Source organism: Pagrus pagrus (assembly GCF_965226575.1).
Source record: "Pagrus pagrus genome assembly, chromosome: 15".
Lineage (NCBI taxonomy): Eukaryota > Metazoa > Chordata > Actinopteri > Spariformes > Sparidae > Pagrus > Pagrus pagrus.
In genome coordinates this window covers 4,022,856-4,045,211 of record NC_140199.1, presented here as the reverse complement: position 1 = coordinate 4,045,211, position 22,356 = coordinate 4,022,856, and the positions used below count along the sequence as shown (strand labels likewise).

The window sequence follows — 22,356 nt, the reverse complement described above, 5'->3', positions numbered from 1 at the left end:
CAGCAGCTGGGGAAACTCACAGACCCACAACATGGATACACACACAGACTCCTGCCGTTTTGTCAGTTTTGTGTTGGATAATGCTCTTTAGCAGGTCAGTGGAGTTTCCAACCTTTTAAAAGACAACTACTACTGTTTCATACCAAAGAAGTAGTCCCCAAGAATCTCCACATCAAAGTTTTGGGGACTCTGGAGTGACTGAGACACTGTCGTCATCTTCAGCACAAATTAAATCCTGTTCATCTTCAGTGGAAAAACTCGTTGAGCCCCTTTAACCCTAAATTAAATGAAACACAATAGAATGAATCAAGGCACAGACACACATTTGCACTCAATCCATGTCATGCATTCTGACTAAACTGCTGTTTTAATTATTGACATCCCAGCTTAGCATTAATTAGAAAATGCGATTACCATTTTTGATCGCAGCTGTGTGACAATTTTTATAATTCATCCTGTTAGGAAGACAGTGAACTGTTTCCCCGAGGCTTTTTAATATTCACGCTATTTGTATTTATTTATTTTAAGAATAACTGTGTTTCTTTAACTTGACTTCTGATATTCAAGTTCAGGCTTGTTGTTTTTCTTCTCATTCTTCCTGCTGTTGTCTGCGCGCCGTCACTGCAGGTGGAGAAATCAAGATTAATTCCTTCGAGCTCCACAAGAAAGTCATTTGTTCTTATAAAGTGTGAAAAACAACTTCCACAGATTGAAAATTGCCTGAGCCTCAATAATCCTTCACACCGAACATGAAGCATCATTTATTTTGTCAGAGTTTCTGTTTCATCGTTATTCTCGTCGTGCCCCGTGTTGAGCATTTTCATATCGGTGTGTGGATTAAGTAACGCTCTGCTTAGTGTCAGTCAGCTGACACCCACACAGACAAATGAAAGGAAATAATCCCTGGAAACTTTGTCACCTCCGTGCACTCGTAATGCGCTCAGAGAGAGAGAACCAGTCTTTTTCTTTAACACGACAGTTTACTCTTGTTACACTGTTGACATTGCTTTTATTTAACTCCTTTTCCCCTTTAAATTCCTCCTGATGACCTTAAAAGGGACAGTTCGCCCCCAAAATCAAAAATACACATTTTCCCTTTTAGCTGTGCTTCTTATCAATCTTGGTTGGGAGAGAAGAGACATCAGCCGTAGAGCTGTTTGCCTTCTCTTTCCAGAAATAATGAGCCGGTTACTCGAGATAATGCACAGACTTACAGACAGACTGTTGTGAGCAGTTTGATGAGGGAACTATTTTCTCTCCATATCACCACACGGAGGGAAGCTACCTACCTGAGCTAAATGTGCTAACGTCACAGCTCACCCATGGAGAACAGCGCTGATGGTTATCCCAAATGTAAAGGCACGAGCCTTAACACCGATAGGACCCCCGTGGTGCGCCCATGTTAAAAAAAAACACAGTGTAAGTGTAGATAAAACATGATAAAGTGCCCTATAAGGTGCCCTTCTCTTTCACTTTAAATGGATCAGGACTTTCTGTGTGCTGGTGCACCACCGACCCTCTAAAACCACAAGCTGTCTTTTGTTTGTCCAAGAAGTAAACGAGTGAGATGCTGTGTGATGATTAATGAACTTTACAGGTCATAATAGGCTAGCTATTGTTCGTTGTCTTCATGCTAAGCTAAGCTAACTGCTTCCACACTGATCGCACTGACACGAGATTTGTGTCGATCTTCATGCGACTCTAAAGATGCTCTCCAAAGTTTCTAAGCTTTTAAGAGACTCTTTCAGACGAAGCACTCAATTAAAAGTGAACTCGTTAAAGAACATCATTACCAGGTGACGATTACAGCGAGTGACATGTTTACATTTCTCTTTCAAAATCTATACAATGTGATAATTGAACATTTCATTGCAGCTCTGCACTTGTAATCTGGCTCCTGTAAAGTGCCACTTGTTGTGAGCTAATTGTCGACCCCTCGGGAAATGTAAAAAATCTAATTGAATGAGTTTAGCCGGGGCTCATTTCGCATATTCAGTTAAAACCAATCTATCCTCGCCGCTTGAAACTGATGATTTGAAGAAGAAACTCCTCCGCTAAGCCGAAACACACACACATTATTCCCAACCAGCCACCCACAGATGCACACACACACTCCGACTGCTGAGATAGTGTGTGTGTGTGTGTGTGTGTGTGTGTGTGTGTGTGTCTGTGTTTCATAATAGTCCATTAGTGTGCAGTAAAAACACAAATTAGTTGAGATGAAGAAACAGACCCACTGGGGTTCAGAGCTAATATGCAGTCATAAAACACACACACACACACACACACACACACGCAGAGTGTGTCAATAAAGACATTTAACTGAAATATTAGTCTTTGCAAAGCGATGTTAGACATTACATCTTCTTTCGTCAGGGCTTCTCTGTGTGTTTATACGTGTGTGTGTGCAGTTTGCATCAGTGTTTGTGTGCACGACAGAGAAAATGAAAGGAAAATATGCAAAATAAGAAAAAGAAAACAAGTTGACAGATATTTTCAGGCCTTTATGCATCGCTGAGAGACCGGAGGAGGAGAGTGGAGAGCGAGGTCACCGAGGTCATTAATTGCTCCTCTTCACTGCTCGGAGTAAAAAAGACGAGATGCTTCAGAGTCTCTCCTGATGAAGTGTCATGAGAGGAAACTGCAGGGGGTCGGAGAGGAAGAGAAAGAAAAAGTTGTTTAATCCTTGACATTCCCGTCCGACTTGGGCTAAGAAACAAGAGCTGCGGCTCGCAGACGGCCGCAGGAGGCAGGTTTCACTGTGTTTCCAAAGTCACTGCTGGCGTCTTCATGCATATGTTGCTCTCAGATAACAGCTGAAATGCCTCCATCTGTAATTGTAGTCTGGTGGCCTGCAGAGGAGACAGAAATGTCAGCAGGGCTCAACAGCAAATTGCCAGAGCAGCTTCTTCCAGATTGTGTGTGTGGGTTGGTATTTTAACTTCTGTGTGTTTGTGTTCATTTGCCAGTTACATCACATTTAATGGTGTGTGTGTGTGTGTGTGTGTGTGTGTGTGTGTGTGTGTGTGTGTGTGTGTGTGTGTGTGTGTGTGTGTGTGTGTATTCGTTATGTAAGATAGCAGTGTAGAGTGGACTCTTTCTGTTGATTTGGGACAGATGATAAAATGAGTCTTCAGTGTTGTTTTCAGTCACACTCAGGATCAGCACTGATTGGAGTTACTTTACAGGATGATTATCTTTGTGTAGGACAACTTCCTGTTTACCAGAGGAAATGTTTACTTTGTACGTTTCTGCAAACAAACAAATGTGTAGGTTTCATATTGAATATGTCAAAACTGTTCACTGTTCTTATGATTCTGTTGTTATGGTCTGATAAGGTTTAGGCATTAAAAACATATGGGTAGGGTTAGAAAAACGTTGTGTTTTGTCTTAAAATACATGGTTTTGTTGATTCAAACGTGGCTCCAAAATGTCCCAACCGGTCGCTCAGCTGAAGTTGTCTCAAACTGGTTTCTCGCTTTGCAGCTGTGTCACCTGTAGGTGCCATGGCACCACCCTTCCCCTCCTCCTCGTGATATGAAAGCCAGCTCATATATTTGAATCTGAGACACGTATTGTAGAAATGTTGATATGATACGTATGAAAAGTACAAAGTTTGACATATCCATGGTTTGCAAAAACGTATGCCAACATTTTATTCTGCTGACTGCTGTGGACAAAAAATACACGACCAACTCACAACCTGTCCACTTTCCATCCAGGACCATCATTTCAACTTACGAAGGACAAAGTCCACTTCTGGAACATGTTGTTCAACATTATTTTAACACTTATCATTTGCCTTTCTTTGTGTGTGTTTGTGTTTTTGGATGCAGCTTTGTGGGCAACAAAAATCCTCGCTTAGGTTCAGGAAAAGATGCTTTGGGTTAAAGACTCTTTCATATCATTAAACATGTTGCAAACATAACTTCTCTCATGTGCATTTGTTTCTAATCTGTTTCATATAGTCACAAAGCTGTGACAGTTGCTGTGACATTGATTAGGATGTTCCAGGTACAACACCTTCCATCAGATCGTTCAGTTTTGGCACCGTGTGGTGCATTTAAAAAAGTCTTCTTCACTTATTTTTTAGTGGGACTGTATAAATATCAAACAACAAACACTGAGTCAACCAGAACAATTTGAAAGACGATCATCTGAAGCGCTACACTCAGCGTTTTTAAACAGGCATTAACTGATTAATTAATTTTGTATTTATATATTTATTTAGTCCTGTTAGCTCCACTGTTTTCACTCGGTCATTGAAAACCTTGTCTGTCTGCCATTGGGGGACAAAACATAATAAACAGTGTTCTGCTGTCACGTCAATGCATTTTTAAATCACCTGCTATAAATCTACAAATGTGGACATGAAACAAGAAATACTGCAAAAAATACACAACTAACTGTTTCCATTCAGGCAGCACATCATTTCAACAGCATCTTAAACCTCCCAGCTTCAGGGACAAACTCTCTCGGCTTTGACCGTTTCACCTCCAGTTTGTATTATTAAAGACATTTTTCTTGGTGTTAAACTATGTATGACTGTGTTTTCTGTACAATCCTCAGCCCCTTTATCCTGGTAAAAAGTCCACACACGCTGTTTGCCACGGAGAGAGATGTTACAAACGATGAAGAAAAAGGTCTGACAGCTCAATTTCTCTCTGCAGCAAACAGGTGACGGCCGCCTGCCTGCACCGATCGACCTGCGCTGCTCTCCTGGAGCCACCATGGATCACTGTGCAATGCAATTCAAGTGGGAACCTTCTGGCACCCAGAGTCTAGATACTGGACATTTCCTTCATGCTGTCTTTCTTTTCTTATAATGTAACAGGATTAATTGTCCTGCAACTAATTTAACATGATGATAAGATGTTAAAGAATACATTTAATGTGTGTTTAGATGATAGAAATCCACTTTTAACCGATTCTTCCACTTCTTCTTGCATTTGTTTTGCAGCTGGTGCGTGATGAAGAAGTTGGGGTTCATGTTAAACGTTTGAGGCATTTCAACACTGATCTGCTGCTGATGCCTGCTGACGGAGGCGGTGTGATGTTTCGTAAGAACTGAACAAAGCTCGATATCTGGCATGAATCTGATATTAATCATGAACCTCTTGATTTTGGGGTATTTTAGACCTGGACACATCAACTCAAGCACCAGAATGACAGTGGGCCAAGAAAGTTTCTGCAAAATCACACTTAACGTTTTGTCACGTTGCAACTTTGTATTTGTTTCGGCTGAATTTTCTATTTCTATCGTGTCATAACGCCGTGCTTATGCTCTGGTTAAGTTTAGCCACGAAATACACTTGGTTAGGGTTCAGAAAAACATCATGGTTTGGCTTAAAATGCCTGTTTCAGTCGCCACGATCAGGGATGGAGACGGTCCAACATCCCTTAAAAAATAGCCGTTTTTTGTCCCCACAAAAACGACTGGAAACGTCCTTGAAAATCCAGTGGTGCGACCCAAACTGCAGCTGGCTGTTAGGCTGCCTTGTGGCTTGTAATCCCCTCCACCTCCTGATGTGAAAGGTGGCTAATGAGCACATAATGTGAACATGATGCGCCACGTTAGGTACAAATGTCGACCTTGGACGTATCTGTGGTTTTTGCAGAAACATTAGCTGCTATCATCACATCCTGGTGAAAGGGCTTGAAAAACAAATTCATGAGTTCCCTGTTCCCAAACTCAACTCCAGGTGAGAAACTGATTGGATCATTGAGAGGAACCATCTCCAAACTGCTCGGGACCGGAGCGGAGGGTCCAGAATAGAGGAGTGCTGCTGTGAAGATAACTCAGTTTGACTTTATACAAACAGGTGCTCTCCCTAACACACACACACACACAAGTAATGAAGTCTCTCACTCTGTCACCCAGACTCATTTAAAACATATCGACAGTCTTGTCATGTCACAACCCGGCTGCAGCGACTCACCACCTACTTAACTTCTGGGCCACGAAACTCTGGCTAGAAAAAACAAACCGTATTGAAAAATGATCTCTCCTCGTTTGCTAAATCACCTCCAATCTCACATCGATCCTGCGAGACGTTTGCTGCTGACTGATCAAGTGGAGATTAAATGTCTCGCTGAGTGGTGCAGCCTCTCATCGTCTCCACCTCCATCTCCCCGTGGCTCTCCTCCACCAGTCCTTCAGCCTCTCCGTCCCTCTCCACAAAACAGCAGTTATCATCACAGAGACATCACGAGGACAACTGAGTGTGAAGAGACTGGACAGGACACACACACACACACACACACACACACACACACACACACACACACACACACAGATGAAGAGGCCTTATTTCATTCGTCAGCGTTAGGAAGATAATGATAGGGGACAATAAGGAGACGTATCTCTCGCTCTGTCTTTATTTCTTTGTCTGCTTCTCTCAGAAGAGCTGTTTTTGACCTTACCAACGCACTGCATGTGTGTGTGTGTGTGTGTGTGTGTGTGTGTGCATCCATCCCTCTCAGCCCTCTGCTATTACCGCTAACTACTCCAGGCCACAGTAGTTCAGGTATTGATTTTCCACCTTGTTCGTTCGGTCTTTCTGTCCCCTCCAAACCACTCCCTGGAGAGGGTGTGTGTGTGTGTGTGTGTGTGTGTGTGTGTGTGTGTGTGCTCTCATACATTTGTCTTTGTGTGGAGCGTTTGCACTTTCTGGTTGGATGCTAAACTGCATTTTATTTCCCCCCCGCAACCTACTTTGTGCAATAACAATAAAGTTAATCTTGAGTCCATTTGTGTCAGTGATCGTCCTCACGAGTATAAAACAGTTATATAATACCCTGCAGAGAGAGAGTGTGACTGCAGCCTCATGTCAACTCTTGCACTGCCAAAAAACTACAGAATCTGTCACTTTTAGTCACTAAGCTTAATGCTACTTTTGCTGAGCGTGTGTTTGCAGCCCTTTAATGTGTGTATGCAGTAAGTCTTTACATTATTAAATTAAAATGCCATTGAAATGAACTGTTGGCGGTGTGTTGTGTGTTTATGAGGAAGGAGAAAGAGCACGAGGACGCAGGGAGTGTAAGTAATAGACAAAGACAGACAGATGATACAGTGTTTTATGTCAACTGTGTTAATCTGTGAAGTCATGTTAGATTAATAACTGTAATGACAGGATATGTCCACAAGATGGCGGCAGATGATTGTGTAAACATGTCTTTAGTGAAGATGTTGTGTTGTATCTACAATCAGTGATGCTTTCAAAGACTCATGCCATCTTCCTCAAAGTCCTTTAATCTGACAGGATGACAAGTCGATTGTAATAACTGATGAGTCAAACTGCTCTTATGTTTTTGATTATAAGCATGTTGATTAAGTTGGGTGATCATATAAAATCTTTAATGTTAATTTCAAGATATTGACATATTGTAGTTGTCAGCATGTAAATTATTTAAAATGATTAAATGATTAAAATGATTTGTGCAGTGACATGTGGAGGTTGGTTTCTCAAGGACGTGCTGCCAAAAAGGCTAATGTGCAATAATAGTAATAATTAGAAAGAGTAAAAAGTAAGGATTAGAAAAAGAAATATACAGTAGACGTAGAAAAATGTTAAATGTACATCTGTCACTCTGACAAAATGGCCTTTTTAAGCATCACAGCACACATGCATAAGGTATCCTAAATGTACAATATGATATACTAGCAGTAAATTTTCATCTGTATATTATGATCTTTCTAAATTCATCACGACGGATCTGTTGTGTTTGATTTGATTCAATTGTAGCGTATATTAGTGTAACAAAAACAAGTAGCAAGGGACTCTTCACTGTACACAATAAACAGTTTGAAACAATAATAATTATTATTATTTTTATTTTATTTAATTTTTTTATTATTATTGTTATTATTGTTGCTGTTGTTGTTAATGAAGCCTCCTGTATGGTTTTTAACTAATATAGTGTGATATTTGTAGCTGTAATATCTTTGGTGTCCGCTGGAGGGCAGTAACACCCCTGAGCAGCTTTGACTACTACCCTGTTGCACGTAATCGCAGAAGAAAGAAGCTGTTACGTCAGTGGAGGGAACTTTGACAGCTTGTTTAGCGAAACGTTACTCCCCCACAACTTATAATGTTTTGAGTTAACTTACATTAATGAGGTGTTTTATCGACGTTTTCTATCAGTCTTCAACAGGCTAAACTAAAGGTTTGTTTCTCTACTGTTCTGTCAACGGGTTTTAACGGAACATTTAGTAAAACTCCGCCGATAACAGACGCAATTTAGCTAACAATGATAAGCAATGTAACATACGTAAACTCTCAACGGTTTAACTAACTAAACCTTGTTAATTTGTTAATATGTAACACTGCTGAGTAGATGATTTATATGCCGAAATGTTAATGGTTCGTATTTGATTAAGTTTTTATTTAAAGGGTTTAATTCAGTCCATACGAGGTAGCTGGATGTGCTGCCTTAGAATTGCGTTGGCAGTAAATTTACAGTTTTTTAAATGGAGTTCTGCGAACGGGATGGGATAAAGTGCCACGACTGATTATTTGGGCTGTAAAGTTATTGTTGGAGCAATAGGAATCACTTATCGTATTTAAAATGTTCTAATCATTTGTTTTGTGTGTTACATAGTCGCTTTCAAATAGTCCTGGAGCGGAAAATACATTTTTCTTTTGATATTTATTCAGTACACCTGTCACTTGATGAAGATCCACCTGTTTTATGGCTCAATCTACCCTGATGCCTTGTCACTCTAATGGATTATTGGTCTGTTCCTTCTTCTTGCTTTCTCTTAGGAAAGTTATGAGTGGAGAGGAATCCAGGAGAGGCTCATGGAGGGGTGGAGGGAGAGGTGGAGGAGGAGGAGGCAGTGGTAGTGGAGGACAGAGAGGAGGAAGAGGAGGCGGCGGTGGTGGAGGATGGAGAGGAGGAGGCGGTGGTGGTTGGAGAGGAGGCGGTGGTGGTGGATGGAGAGGAGGAGGGGGAGGATGGAGAGGAGGATGGAGGGGTAGACCATGGAGAGGAGGATCAGCAGGTGGAGGAGGAGGAAGAGGATCAGGAGCTGGAGGGTCGAGAGGTGGAGGTGGTGGCTGGGCAGGAGGATCAGGAAACCAACAGAGAGGTGAGTTTTATTTGCTTTTGTATTTTCCAGTTACCAACGTTGAAGAAACTAAATTCTCAATGAATGTTTTATAAAATGAATTTGCTGACAGTTTCCTCTTCTTCTTGTAAGCTGCATATTAAGATAGTGTGGGGTAAAAATGCTGAAGCATTTAACGTTTTTTTATCTCATTAAAATGAAATTGTATGTGGAAAGTTGCAACAATATGTGTCTGAATTTACAGTCTAACTGCTCCTCTGCCTCTTTAGTCCTTACTCAGGCCACTTTAGATATGTTGTGTCCGTACAGAGGATGGACACTCTACTTCTCCGAAGGTACGTGTGTGTGTTTATACTTCTGTTTCACATGATGATGTGGCTTTTTCTGTCTAGTATGTAAATGTCTTAATGCTGTTTGTCTTATTATGTGCAGGCTTCATAGAGAGCTCACTCAGTGTGGAGAAGATTAAAGTGTTTGATAAATACTTCACACCCAAGATTGACCTGTACGACAAGGTCAGTCTGTCTGTGAGCTTGTGTATCTTTCTGTGCATTTTATGGACATGGACATTTTTCCACTCTGTGTCCTGGTTTATGTTTATGATGTAACTTAAAAGGATGATTCATGTGTGTTTGTGTGCAGGATGAGATTGAGCGTCAGGGCAGCGTTCTGGTCGACTATGCAGACTTGACTGGAGACAAAACTGTGCGTGCTGCACTTCCTGATCTGACGACACAGCTGAAGGAACAGCCAGAGGTGCTACTCAAGTGTTTGGGAGTGGCTATTCACCAGGTACACACACATACAGACACTACTAATATGTTATCTGCACGTTTCAGCCTTTCTCATGTGCATACTTTATTAGATACGCCTTTTAATACATGAATATTTAATGTGATAAAGTGTTCTGAAAATGAATTATTGGCATGTTATTGTATCATCTGTCATTATTAGCAATTCTCCCTCAACTATAAAACTGAAACTTTAAACGTTGAGGTCTGTGAGGAGGTAAAGTGTGGAACTGCTCCGCTGAGACGACAAATAACAGATTGATAATTTTTTTCTGTGTGTGTCTTTTAGGTGTTAACCATAGATTTGGAGAAACAAGTCGCTGAGCTGCAAGAGGAAGAGCTTCCTGTCGCCGCACCAATCATCAACATCCCTCACATTAGTGCGAGGTACTTCACACAATCACTGTTTGCTTGACTCCTGTACTGTACTTTTCCTGATCAAGAATGAAGATGACTTTATTGATGATGAAAATCGTCCGCAGGCTGTATAACTATGAACCGGTGACTCCGTTGCGGACGTTGCGTGCCAGTGTGTTTGGCCGGCTGGTGTGTGTGAAGGGAACAGTGGTGAGAGTGAGCAATATCAGACCTCTGTGTACCAGGATGGCCTTCAAGTGCCTGGGCTGCTCACAGACACAGTCTCTGACACTGCAGCATGGGAAATATGCTACACCTACCAAGGTATGAGCACACTCGGGTATCTTTTCTGTACTCTTAGTACCCAGAAGTAACACTGTATCGATACAATTTCCTTTCGGTATACACACAAAACAATCTTTGACATCATTACTTGGATTTATAGGTTAACTTTGAACGTTTAATGTGTGTATACTATACACATGTGTCTTTTATCACCTAGTGTATCCAGCCTGACTGTCGCAGTCGTTCCTTCGCCCCCAGCCGGAGTTCTCCTCTTACTCAAACTGTCGACTGGCAGATCATCAAGTAAGTACAGTATATTAAGTGCCTTTGTGCAGTAGTGAACTGTTGTGGAAGGTTGTCTCTACAAAAGAGTGGAATATTGCTAGACAGTCCCAGCTTTTCTCATGATGTATTTTAATGAGAAAAACATCACATACTTCATTTGAAATGTGTTTTTTATGCTACTTCAGGGTGCAGGAGGTGATGGGCGGAGAGCAGAGGGAGGCTGGACGAATCCCACGCACCGTGGAGTGTCACCTGACCTCCGACCTCTGTGACAGCTGCGTCCCTGGAGACACAGTTACTGTGACGGGGATAGTTAGAGTTACCAATGATGGTACGAACACACTGAAACACACACTCTGACTACAGTGGGAGCAAGTTTGGAGTCAGCTGTTACCTTTTACTGGTAGTTGGTGACCTATTAATCTATTTATGTGTATATACAGTATGAGTATAAACTGTAAACCTGTATTTAAGTGCAAAAATTCTGGAAAGGAATTGAATAAGAAGTGCTTTTGTGAAAAATTTGAAAAACTCCTACTTATTCCTGTGCAGGTACTTCCCGAGGGAAGAAGGATCAGTGTATGTTCCTCCTCTACCTTGAAGCCACTTCAGTCAGTAATACTAAAGGTACTGCAGCTTGTGTATTTATTTAAAGTTGGACTTGAATTTTGCAAAGCAGTGATTTTTTTTTAGTATGTAAAAGAGCAATAAGATGTTATTTATTTTTAACATGTAGGTCAGAAGTCCAAGTCAGGTCAGGGCTCAAGAGGGTCGCATGAAGATCGTTCTAGAGGGGAGGAGTTCAGTCTGAAGGAGCTGTACGCAGTCCAGGAGATCCAGTCACAGCCTAACCTGCTGAGACTCATCGTACAGTAAGATGTTTATTACTCACAGTGACACATGTTCACTATTTTAAAAAGTTAATGCATTTTCTCACACATCAACTCAACCCAAGCCAAACAGGTAGAACAACATGGGCCACTGAGGGACAAATTCAGGAAAGTTTCCTTTTTTCATGGAAGGAGAAAACATCTTACTGGCTGTGTGAACACATTTGATCTAGTCTGTTCTAGTGATTTTCTTCAGCTGAAACATAATTTATTCCTCTGAGTGCTGGGAAAAAATGTAGACTGATGTAAGTTTGGCCAAGTCTTACAGTGTTGAGTCTGTGTCCCGAAATGGCTGCCATCTAAAGGAAAAAGCCTTGTGGTGTAGGACACAAAATGACTTCTGGCACCACTTCAGGCCAAACTTGAACTAGTGGTGAGGTATTTAGGTCTCCTCTTGCCTTTTTTTCATTCATCCTACAGCTTTGTCTTGCGTTATGTAATAAGCATTACAGCCTCACTGGGCTGCTACTGTGGGTGTAGACTTTTAGTCATTCTTTAGTTCGGTTTTCCATGGTGCTGTTAACTCATACAGAGATATATAACTCATATGTAACACTCTGATCTTCTCGCCTCTTTCAGCTCTTTGTGTCCTGTCATCTACGGCCACTTGGTGAGTTGAGTAACTAGAATAAGACTGCAGCATTCACACATTATAAACAGGATTTGTCAAATATCACAGAAGTTCAGTCCAACATCCTCAATTCTCGTGTGTCCCCCAGCTGGTGAAAGCCGCTCTAGCCTTGGCGTTATTTGGTGGCCGACAGAAACACACGGACAAGAACAGCGTCCCAGTTAGAGGAGACCCACACATCCTGATAGTGGGAGACCCGGGACTGGGAAAGAGTCAGATGCTACAGGTAAAACAGAAAACATGAAATACTTTGTTGTGTGTTATTTGTATTGTTTTTAAGATGAGATTGTGATGCACATTGAATTTTTAAAGTTAAGATACATCCGTGTCAGTGATAAAATGTGAAGTTAATACTTGCATATTCATGTGTGCTTTGTGTGTAGGCAGTGTGTAATGTGGCTCCCAGAGGAATCTATGTGTGTGGCAACAGCACAAGCACCACAGGTAAATTGTGTTTAAGTACTTCTCTTCCTAAATGATGCTGTATATAAGAGATAAGAAAAGATGAGATAATCCTTTGTTAGTCCTCCACGGGGAAATTTGCAATATTACAGCATCAAAGGGGATAGCAAAAATAGAGAGCATCAATTGAATCCTGCAGGTGAGTGTGGTGATTATGCTCTAAACAGTTATTTGGATTTGTTACAACATAAGCGAGTTGGGAATTTAATATTTAATGATATTTTTGTTTTGTTCTGTTTTGTTTTTAGGACTAACAGTGAGTTTATCCCGAGACTCAGGAACAGGGGATTATGCTCTAGAGGCTGGAGCCTTGGTGCTGGCTGACCAAGGTAGGAAAGAGAGTGGGAACACACATTTAAAAAGTATGTTTGTCTTTTCTCTTATAGTGTATTTTGATTTATTATGGTTGATATATACTCCATCTCTACTTTCACCCAGTGCAGCACTGCCTCCTGGTTCCCCAGGTTTACACAGTTGTCAGACAAACCTCTTAATTCACAGAGGAGTTAAAGAAACACCCTTGACGTGAAACCTGAGAAATCTGAAGAATTTCTTTCACTCCTGCTTGTGTCTAATATTTTTCTTTCTCTACCTCACTGTCTTCTGCTGGCCTCATCCTCTTGTTACTCTCTGTCTGTTTTCTTCAGGAGTGTGCTGCATCGATGAGTTTGATAAATTGGGTAGCCAGCAGCAGGCTTTACTTGAAGCCATGGAGCAGCAGACTGTGAGTCTAGCGAAGGCCGGAATAGTTTCCTCTCTGCCTGCCAGAGCGTCAGTATTAGCTGCTGCGAACCCCATTGGGGGACATTACAACAGAGGCAAGACCGTCTCTGAAAATCTGAAGTAAGTGTTTTTTAGCAATTGCTGGAAGATGTTTATCTGTGTACTCTACAAGTGATTGACTTGTGTTAACGGTGGTGTTTTCTTGTCTTTAGAATGGGTTCAGCTCTTCTCTCTCGATTCGACGTAGTCTTCCTCCTCCTGGACATCCCAGATGAGTCACATGACCGCCGGCTGTCGGAGCACGTCATGGCAAACAGGGCAGCAGGAGGCAGAACCAGCAGCGCCGTAGTTACCAGGACTAACAGTGAATTAGAGACCTCCATATTACTAGATCACTCTGATATGCCGTTGTCTGAACGCTTGCAGGTAAAAACTGGACCGTGGACTACTGTGATATCTGTCAAATATCAGTTGCATTTATACAATATGTGTGTCTCTGTGTCAAGATCCCTGCAGGTGAATGTGTAGACCCCATTCCAGCATGCTTGTTGAGGAAGTATATCAGCTACGCTCGACAGTATGTCCATCCGACGCTCTCTCCTGAAGCAGCGCAGACAATTCAGGAATTCTACCTGTCGCTGAGATCTCAGGCGCACTCTGCTGATTCGACACCCATCACCACACGGCAGCTCGAGTCTTTAATTAGACTCACTGAGGTAGGTTTCTGAATGTTGGGTGCATTCACCCATCAGCAACATGTGCTGAATTAACACGGGATAACATCTTTATTCTGCTGTAGTTTGAGGCTATACCTAACTCCAAAATGTTATGTGTTTGACAAGAGGAACTTTTTCTCACTAGTGTCCCAGTACTAATGTGGTTGACTGTGTGTTTTTCGTGCAGGCAAGAGCCAGGTTGGATCTCCGAGAGAAAGTTACCAAGAGTGATGCTGAGGACGTGGTGGAGATCATGAAACACAGGTGAAATTACAGGAGTAACTTATGTACAAAGATGTGTATGTTCTGACAATTATGCCAATTCTGTTTGCTTTAAGAGTGTGAATAACTTAATGCATTTAGAAAAATACTTTATGAATCAATACCCTTACAGAACTGATAACTGTGATGACATCTTGTAACAAAATGAGCACTATATCGTAGTTGTGCTGTCCTGACATCGAATGTACTGTCCTGTGATGTAAATGTCTCTTTCCCCCTCTGCGTGTGTGTGTGTGCGTATTATTCTGTTGTGCAGTCTGGCTGATACGTACTCAGATGGTCTGGGCAATCTGGACTTTGAGCGCTCTCAGCTGGGGGCAGGCATGAGTCAGCGCAGCGCTGCAAAACGACTGGTCAATGCACTGCACTCTCACGCCCAGAGGACCAATCAGACGCAGTTTGACCTCCAAACGCTCCGATCTGTGGCCGAGAGAATGAACATAAAGGTGAAATGCACTAAAATACACATGCACTAGATAAAAAAACAGTCAAGTTAACTGCTGGCTAGATTTAAATGCATGAAAGGCACAAACAGCTCCATTTTAGTCACTCACCATCTGTGAGATATTGGCTACTAAAGAAATCCGCAACTGAAACTGTCGTGACTTGACGTCACAAGACCTTTGTATGCATGCTGGATTATTTGTTTATTCAGCCTTTGGTTGATTCCTGCAGGTGATGGATTTTGAAGGTCTGGTGAGTTCCCTGAATGAACAGGGTTTCCTGCTGAAGAAAGGACACAAACTGTACCAGCTGCAGACTATCTGATCTCTGACAACTGCAGTAGAGTCAGAAAACACACCTGCTCCTCCCTGTAGACCTCACCACAAGGTCAGTGTGTGGGATAACCGAACAGGGTCTCTCTTTATAGAAAGGAAACAGTGATGGTGAACCCATTATCCAAACCACTTTCACCAAACCTCCAACCTCTGTGTGACCTTCTGAAGAGACTGTAACCACAACAACTGGCAAATACAGGGCAGATCATCTGACAGCAACCAGTTTCCTGGATGGACTCAACCTTCCTGCTAAAAAGAGGAAATAAGCTTAACTGACTCCTGAACACACACCTCTGCAACTGTCTGCAGTTATTTACACACATATCAGTTTCTTAATAAAGACATAAAAAGTCAGAATTTGAAAGAAAGAAAAGAAAAAAATACTATATTTTAGAAGCTATTCTTATTTTTTATGAAAATGAAATGACATGTTTATATTTATGTATAAATTTATGGTATTCGGTAGCTTGTCCAGTGTTTCCGTTACACTCGATGACACAGTGAACATTGAACAATTGCAGCTTTTCTTTATAGGTCATGATATAAGTATCCCATATTGGGGCTATAGTTTGTTGATCTGAACGCCACAAAATGTACAGTGTTCACTTGTCATTTTGGTCCTCATGCTGTCTCAAATGCTCTGTATTTTCTACTGTTTCTGGGGTTTTTGTATCGTTGCACGTCAGTTGTTAACATTCAACACTCAGTAAATAAATCATTTTATTTGTTTATTAATTTCAGCATTTTGTTGTTTTTCTACGATTACAAAAAAAGGTTTGACAGGGATTTAAAGGTGCTATTAGTTTCAAATTAAAATGTAACAATACACAATTTACTTTTTATTAACACTAAAGCTATAGACACGGTTATAGTGTCATTTATTCATAGCAAAGTTATTTTAAAACGTTGCTCTGATACCTTTCTTTTTGCGTTTGAGCTTTCTAAATCATATAAACAGATATTTTCAAAATAAAAGCCTCGGACATTTTTACGACATTACGTGCCGTGTCGGTTTACGGCAACATGGCAGCCCGCTGTCTTGAGCTGGGACCCCGTCGGCTCTGACCGTCACAATCTGAAACCGCAACATGAAAACAAGGACGGACTGCAGGAGACCCGCAGGTCGGTAACGGAGGGCTCGTGAACGATGATGACTATGTGTTTGCGGAGGATTCCCGCGCTGTTGTGCCGCAATGGCGCAAGTGTTCGCTGTGCGGTGTCCACGCGCGGTGCGGGTGTGTGCTGGCTTGAGCCTGCGTCATGGCGGCACAGACACACACCTGTCAGCGAGGTCGCGAGGTTGAAGCAGTCACCGGTGAGCGGCTCGTGGCAGCTCAGGCTCAAAGGGTCCGACAGCCGTGTCGCGTGCTGGACCGGGATCCTCCAGCAGGTAAAAGCGACACCCTGGCACGCGCAAGGGACTGTGCCACCGGTGTACCCGGGAGGTCACGCGAGGTCGGTGGCCAGTTTCCGGTCTCTGCCGTCACCCCCAGCTCGTGGGCTTTGCAGCGGAAAGACCGAGGAGACACCAGGCAGCTCTGGGGCGGGGGACGGGAATGAAGCCAGTCCGGTACCGGGACAAGGGCTGTTCAAGTTCAAAGAGCTGGTGAGTGTAGAGCTGGATGACTGTGACAGTTATGTGGAGGCATGTGAGGTGTGTGACGAGACAAAAGGACACACACACACACACATACACCTGTATGACGTGTGTACAGATAGTTTCTGTTACTATCGGTGATGCTGCAAGTCAGAACAAGTTCTGATCCTTAATACAACACTGAAGATGCTCTGTGAGGTCCAAGATGTGTATTTAAAATGTTACTTAACCATTCAAAAGTATATATCATTGGACTATAACTAAGTCATGTAGTAGGATTGTTGATACTGACGCATGATGTGTTAACAGCATGTTGATATTGATGCTGTTTGAGATACAGCTGTAAAGATTAGTCTTGAACTACACTGTGTCTGTTCGTATGTAAAATCTGATTTCTATAAAAATTAGTGGGTTTTAGTAGTACAACATTTTACTTAGACGGAGGTACTGCACTGATTGGATGGGCTGATATTAGCCCACTGCAAGTAAATTGAAGTTGCAGCACAGAAGTCTTTAAGATTCTCCAATAATCTTCGTTCTTGGTGAAGATGAGATGGAAACTACCTTTTTGCACTGGTGCACCAGATCATTTCTTAATGTTTTTCTTAGTTTAAATCTCAGTATACGCAACAAGAAATTAGGATAATCAGTGAAAATGTTTAGTTATCACTTGTCTGATAATCGCGTTTTTGACCGCTATCAGTAAATACGATGGCATACACCAAAGGCCAGTTATCTGTTGTGTCACATCAATTTTATGCCAGCACAGTCATAAGGCATCAGGTCAGAAAGCTATGTAACTACTGAAACATTCTGATCATTGAGTAGGTAGTGGTAAAGAGAGCTAACAAAGCTTTTGAAGCACTTACTAATAAAGATTTATTTGTTTCCCTGATACAAAAGGGGTCATAAATAACAACAAAAACTAAATTAACAGCATAAATAACCATCCGATTTGAGCAAATAGTCATGTTAAGCATCAGTATCTGCCAGGAATTTCATAATTGGTGCAGAACCACTCACTACAGAAGTATGTTGATGTGTCTGACATGTGAATTCAACAGATTTAAGTCATTTTTATTATATTGTTTTGTGGTTTTAACAAGTTTCTGATCTGTTTCTCTGCAGTATGAGAACCCGTGGACAATCCCCAACTTTTTGTGTGTGTGTCGGATCGTGTTGGCTCCGTTCCTGGGTCACCTGATCATCCAGCAGCACTTTCACCTCAGTCTCGCTCTGTTTATACTGGCGGGAGCTACTGACCTGGTAATACAGACAGACACATTCACTGAATCACTTGCAGGAGTTTCATTAGTCATCTATTTAAAATGTTCAAGATAGTGACATAGTTCTGGATTTGAGATATTTGACATTAGCAGTGACTGGTAAGTGTTGTTGAATACAAACACAATACCTACAGTGAGACAGTTACTGTTTCAAAATGTGTTATTATTGCCATGAAGTTCATACAGTCATCTATATAAAAACTAGCTATTTAAGACTTCAGAAAGCATTTATTAAAATGTCTTCCTCTCTTTGTCTCTGACTCAGCTGGATGGTTTCATCGCCAGGACGTGGCCCACTCAGAAGTCGGCGTTGGGCAGCGCTCTCGACCCATTGGCTGATAAGATTCTCATCAGTTTTTTATACGTCAGTCTCACCTATGCGGAGCTTATACCAGGTATCTGTTTTGTATTATTGTATATAATGTGACAGTTCTAGCAATGTATTACAGTGTTACAAGGTTATTTAACGTGTTGTTTATTCTGTTTTAGCTCCATTGACGGCTCTAGTGATTTTCAGAGACATTGGTTTGATAGCTGCTGTCTTCTGGGTCAGATATAAGACTGTACCTCCACCGGTGAGACACATTTCACTCTAACACGGTTTATTTAACAGAATTTAAAGACCACAATAGCTGAAGAAAGTAAAATACTTTCCAATCTTTCCTTCTCTTTCCTCCAGGTGACCCTCAGTAAGTTTTTTAACCCCTGCTACACCACAGCACAGCTCAAGCCCACGCTCTTCAGCAAGGTGACACACATTCACACACTCACACTCACACACACTCTTACAAACTTACCACCCACTCTCACTTTGCACTGGACTTTTAACATTTTGTACGCTACTGTAGTAAAGTGGAGATTTAGCTACAATGGAGCCTTAAATAACAGGATTTAGTCAGTATGTGTGTGACAATTTTATTATGTTTTCAGTCACTTGAGCAGCAGATTCAGAAACTCATAATCTAATAGAGGGCGTTACAGAATCTGCACACAGATGTGTTTTTCTTTTCCAAATGTTTTATTGCCTTTTTTATGAAAAGCTGATATTTGAGATGGACTTCTTTTAAAATTTAAACCATGTTATTGCAGAATTGTCAAACTGCAATGCAAATGCCGTAACTAGATCAAACATACATCTTTATCCTCAAACTTATTACTGCTATGCACGTAGAACTAGAGTCAAGAAAGAAACCCGACCAGGGCTGCACAATTAGTTTAAATATAATCAAAATCGTGATATGGCGACGTGCAATAACCAAATTGCAAGAAGCTACTAAAAAATGTCAACTGTTTCTGACTCCAGATTAAAAAAAATGTTTGTTCTGTTTGTTTTTCATCATCATGATTTCAACAGCTTTTTCAGTGAAAAGGAAATCGTGATGCAAAAATGAACTTTCACATTATTCATCATCGTATCACAATCATAATCTGTCAAAGTAATTGCAGTTAGATTTTTTTTAAAACCATATTGTGCAGCCTTAAACCAAACCAACAGATCTGACACTCTACCGTTGAAAATAATCATCTGATGTAAAACTCATTCCTTTCTAAATGGATGCACTTACTATACTGTACTTGTGATACTGAACACAGAAATCTGTTGTGCAGAAACGCATTAAAGTTCACTCTCAGAATATTCCTTTATGGCTCCACCACAGGTTCTGCATAATTCATTTTAATACATTCGACTGTGTAGAGTACATTCCTGGATGCCGGCAGGAGTATTTTTTTTTAAAGCTGCCTAAGAGTGTTGTATTTGGCAGCATCCGTAACTCTTGTAACACGCTCAACAGGTTTTCCCAAAAATAATGAGCCAGAGAGAAACAGGTGAAAGGTTTTTGTGCCTTTTTATAATGTTATATATTTTTTTGTTAGGTGAACACAGCCATCCAGCTCTTTCTGGTCGCATCTTCTCTGGCTGCCCCAGTCTTCCAGTACACGGACCACGTCCTGCTGCAGTGTTTATGGTAAATCATTCACACGCCATCTCACCCACTTCACTTAAAATATCCTACATGGCCATTTACTTTCCAATATAGTGATTACAAAGAAGAAATACATGTTTATTTCTCCGAGCGTTTTTGAATACAAGCGGTTTCATCTCTCTCAAGCACTTAAACGCCGTTTGTTCCAGCAGAGTGTTCGGGTCAAGTGCATTGACTCATTTCAATCTACAACTCCGAGTGAGACGGAGCAGAGATCCGACTCTGGACAAACATTTTATTGTGTCACAGTGACCTACATACTTATACAAATTCAGCAGACTGTTGAACTGATCGACACGACGACGGGCAGCTGCATTTTTCATGCTTGGTTTTTGTACATTTATGCTTCATTTTCACACCGATTCATTTATCTTTCATGACACTTGACGTGGTGGTTTAAGCCTTTATAACAGACTTAAACATCTGCTTGAGTTGCAACTAGTTTCTACCCTGCACGTCCTTATAATAATATACAATTTATAAACTGTCTTTTTCTTTTGAAAATGATGAATCGACAAGATTATTCTCTCTAAATGATTTTCTAAATCTGTCTTTAAATATGAATGAATTGAATGAAATACATTTTTTTTCATTTAATAGCTTCCATTCTGTTAATATCTTTCTTGATCCTGCCACTAGGGGGCACACATTTTACACATACAGTTTAATTGCACAATTGCAAGTCAGGTTAATTAATTCATTACATTGTTCTTAAATGTATCAATTAATCAGCTGTAAGAGGTCCACTGGCTGATGAGGAGTAATCCCCTCATATAACTCAATAATAACTTGCTACAGTGTGAAAATGATGCCGTTTTCATTTCAAAGAAACTCATTGGACCGCTCAGTTGTGTTAATCTATCATGCATGTATTATATTGCAGGTACGTAACAGCCGTGACTACAGCAGCGTCCGGCTATAGCTACTGGCACTACGGCCGCAAGACTGTCAAGGTGCTAAACACCAGATCACCATGACAACCACATCCAGGAAGCATCAGGAAAACGGAACAAAATCAACGAACAGGCGCCGGAGACGCTGATCAGCCGTGGAAGAAGTCAGACAGACAGATGGATGATCGCCAGGAGCTCTGAAAACCAAGTAGCCGCGACAACCATTTATGAGTCGCCATGGCAATGACGCACGGAAACCAACCGGAGGACCGCAGATGGTTTACTGAGACACTACGGCGCACAGCAGCTCTGCCTCTCTGGACTGGTGGTGGACGAGAGACACATGCACACAGATAGAAAACAGCAAACAGCAATATAGACCGCCCACACACACAAACACACACACGCACACACACACACACACAGACATTAACACTCAAACATACGTGTCAAGTATATGTTAAGTGATCTGGCAAGAGCTTCTATTTTTTAGTTTTTCAATCAAGAGGTGGCAAAAGTCAACCTGATTATGATTGTTAATTTTGTAAACCGATGATTTATGATTAAAAAAGAAAATCTGCTCGGGTTTGTCTCTCTGTGCGTTTATGAATGTGTGCAGGGCTGTTTTTTCTTTGTTTCATTTAATCTCACCAGACCACGAATGTGACAGTTAATCCATCTGAAAACAGCACTGAGCATTTAAAGATGGGTATGAAAAGCGATGACATGCTACCAGGATCCATTTCATGGTCCGCAGTCCACAAAAATGTCATTTTAATGCTAGAGCTGCAAATTATTGGTATTTATTTGGATGAAACAATTATTCTATTAATTGATTGTTTGCTTGAACGTTCACAGTTCAAACTCCTCCCGTGTGAGGATCTGCTGCTTTGAATATCAAACATCTTTGTGTTTTGGACTCTTGGTTGGACTGCATACCTTACTTCTCTGGCCTGGGAAACTATGGGGATCAATTTTTATTATTTTCTGACACTTTATAGACCTTACAGGAAAATAACGCCAAATTAATCAAGTGAATAATTTCTTACTTGTTTTTATTATATTTTATTTTGGTTGATTAACAAGTTTCTAGTAACGCCGGCTGGTGGCGTTCAGGCAAAGACTGGCTCACTTGCATCACATTCATCTTAATTAAAATGTGCTGCCTTTGATTAATGAAGTCAAGAATACAAGGTGACATCTTAATTTTGCTTATTTTGTTGCCAAACCTCTAAAGATATTCCACTTGAACTGATAAAAAAACAAACAAAACATGCCAAACATCCACAGTTGAGCCAACGAGCCAGCTGCAACCAGTGAATGT

At 41.2% G+C, this 22,356-nt stretch overlaps 2 protein-coding genes across 3 annotated transcripts; both read left to right on the top strand.

The window, feature by feature from the left end:
- The first annotated feature begins 8,047 nt into the window (after window positions 1-8,047).
- On the top strand, window positions 8,048-16,006 carry mcm8 (minichromosome maintenance 8 homologous recombination repair factor). 2 transcript variants are annotated; one of them, XM_084374904.1, is made up of 21 exons: window positions 8,048-8,166; window positions 8,771-9,091; window positions 9,340-9,405; window positions 9,503-9,585; window positions 9,713-9,862; window positions 10,151-10,248; window positions 10,344-10,542; window positions 10,721-10,806; window positions 10,974-11,119; window positions 11,341-11,415; window positions 11,525-11,660; window positions 12,258-12,288; window positions 12,398-12,535; window positions 12,693-12,753; window positions 13,020-13,100; window positions 13,419-13,614; window positions 13,707-13,920; window positions 14,001-14,210; window positions 14,398-14,474; window positions 14,749-14,938; window positions 15,168-16,006. In XM_084374904.1, the coding sequence occupies exons 2-21, from the start codon at window positions 8,773-8,775 to the stop codon at window positions 15,258-15,260; spliced, it is 2,649 nt and encodes an 882-aa protein (XP_084231030.1). In that variant the 5' UTR covers window positions 8,048-8,166; window positions 8,771-8,772; the 3' UTR covers window positions 15,261-16,006. The 2 variants fall into 2 exon arrangements, with proteins under 2 accessions (XP_084231030.1, XP_084231029.1); XM_084374903.1 differs by having other exon boundaries at window positions 8,766-9,091.
- Window positions 16,007-16,279: 273 nt separating this feature from the next.
- crls1 (cardiolipin synthase 1) lies at window positions 16,280-21,617 on the top strand. Its single transcript, XM_084375136.1, has 7 exons — window positions 16,280-16,877; window positions 17,997-18,134; window positions 18,420-18,549; window positions 18,644-18,729; window positions 18,834-18,902; window positions 20,030-20,121; window positions 21,023-21,617. The coding sequence occupies exons 1-7, from the start codon at window positions 16,419-16,421 to the stop codon at window positions 21,114-21,116; spliced, it is 1,068 nt and encodes a 355-aa protein (XP_084231262.1). The 5' UTR covers window positions 16,280-16,418; the 3' UTR covers window positions 21,117-21,617.
- The last annotated feature ends 739 nt before the right edge of the window (window positions 21,618-22,356 follow it).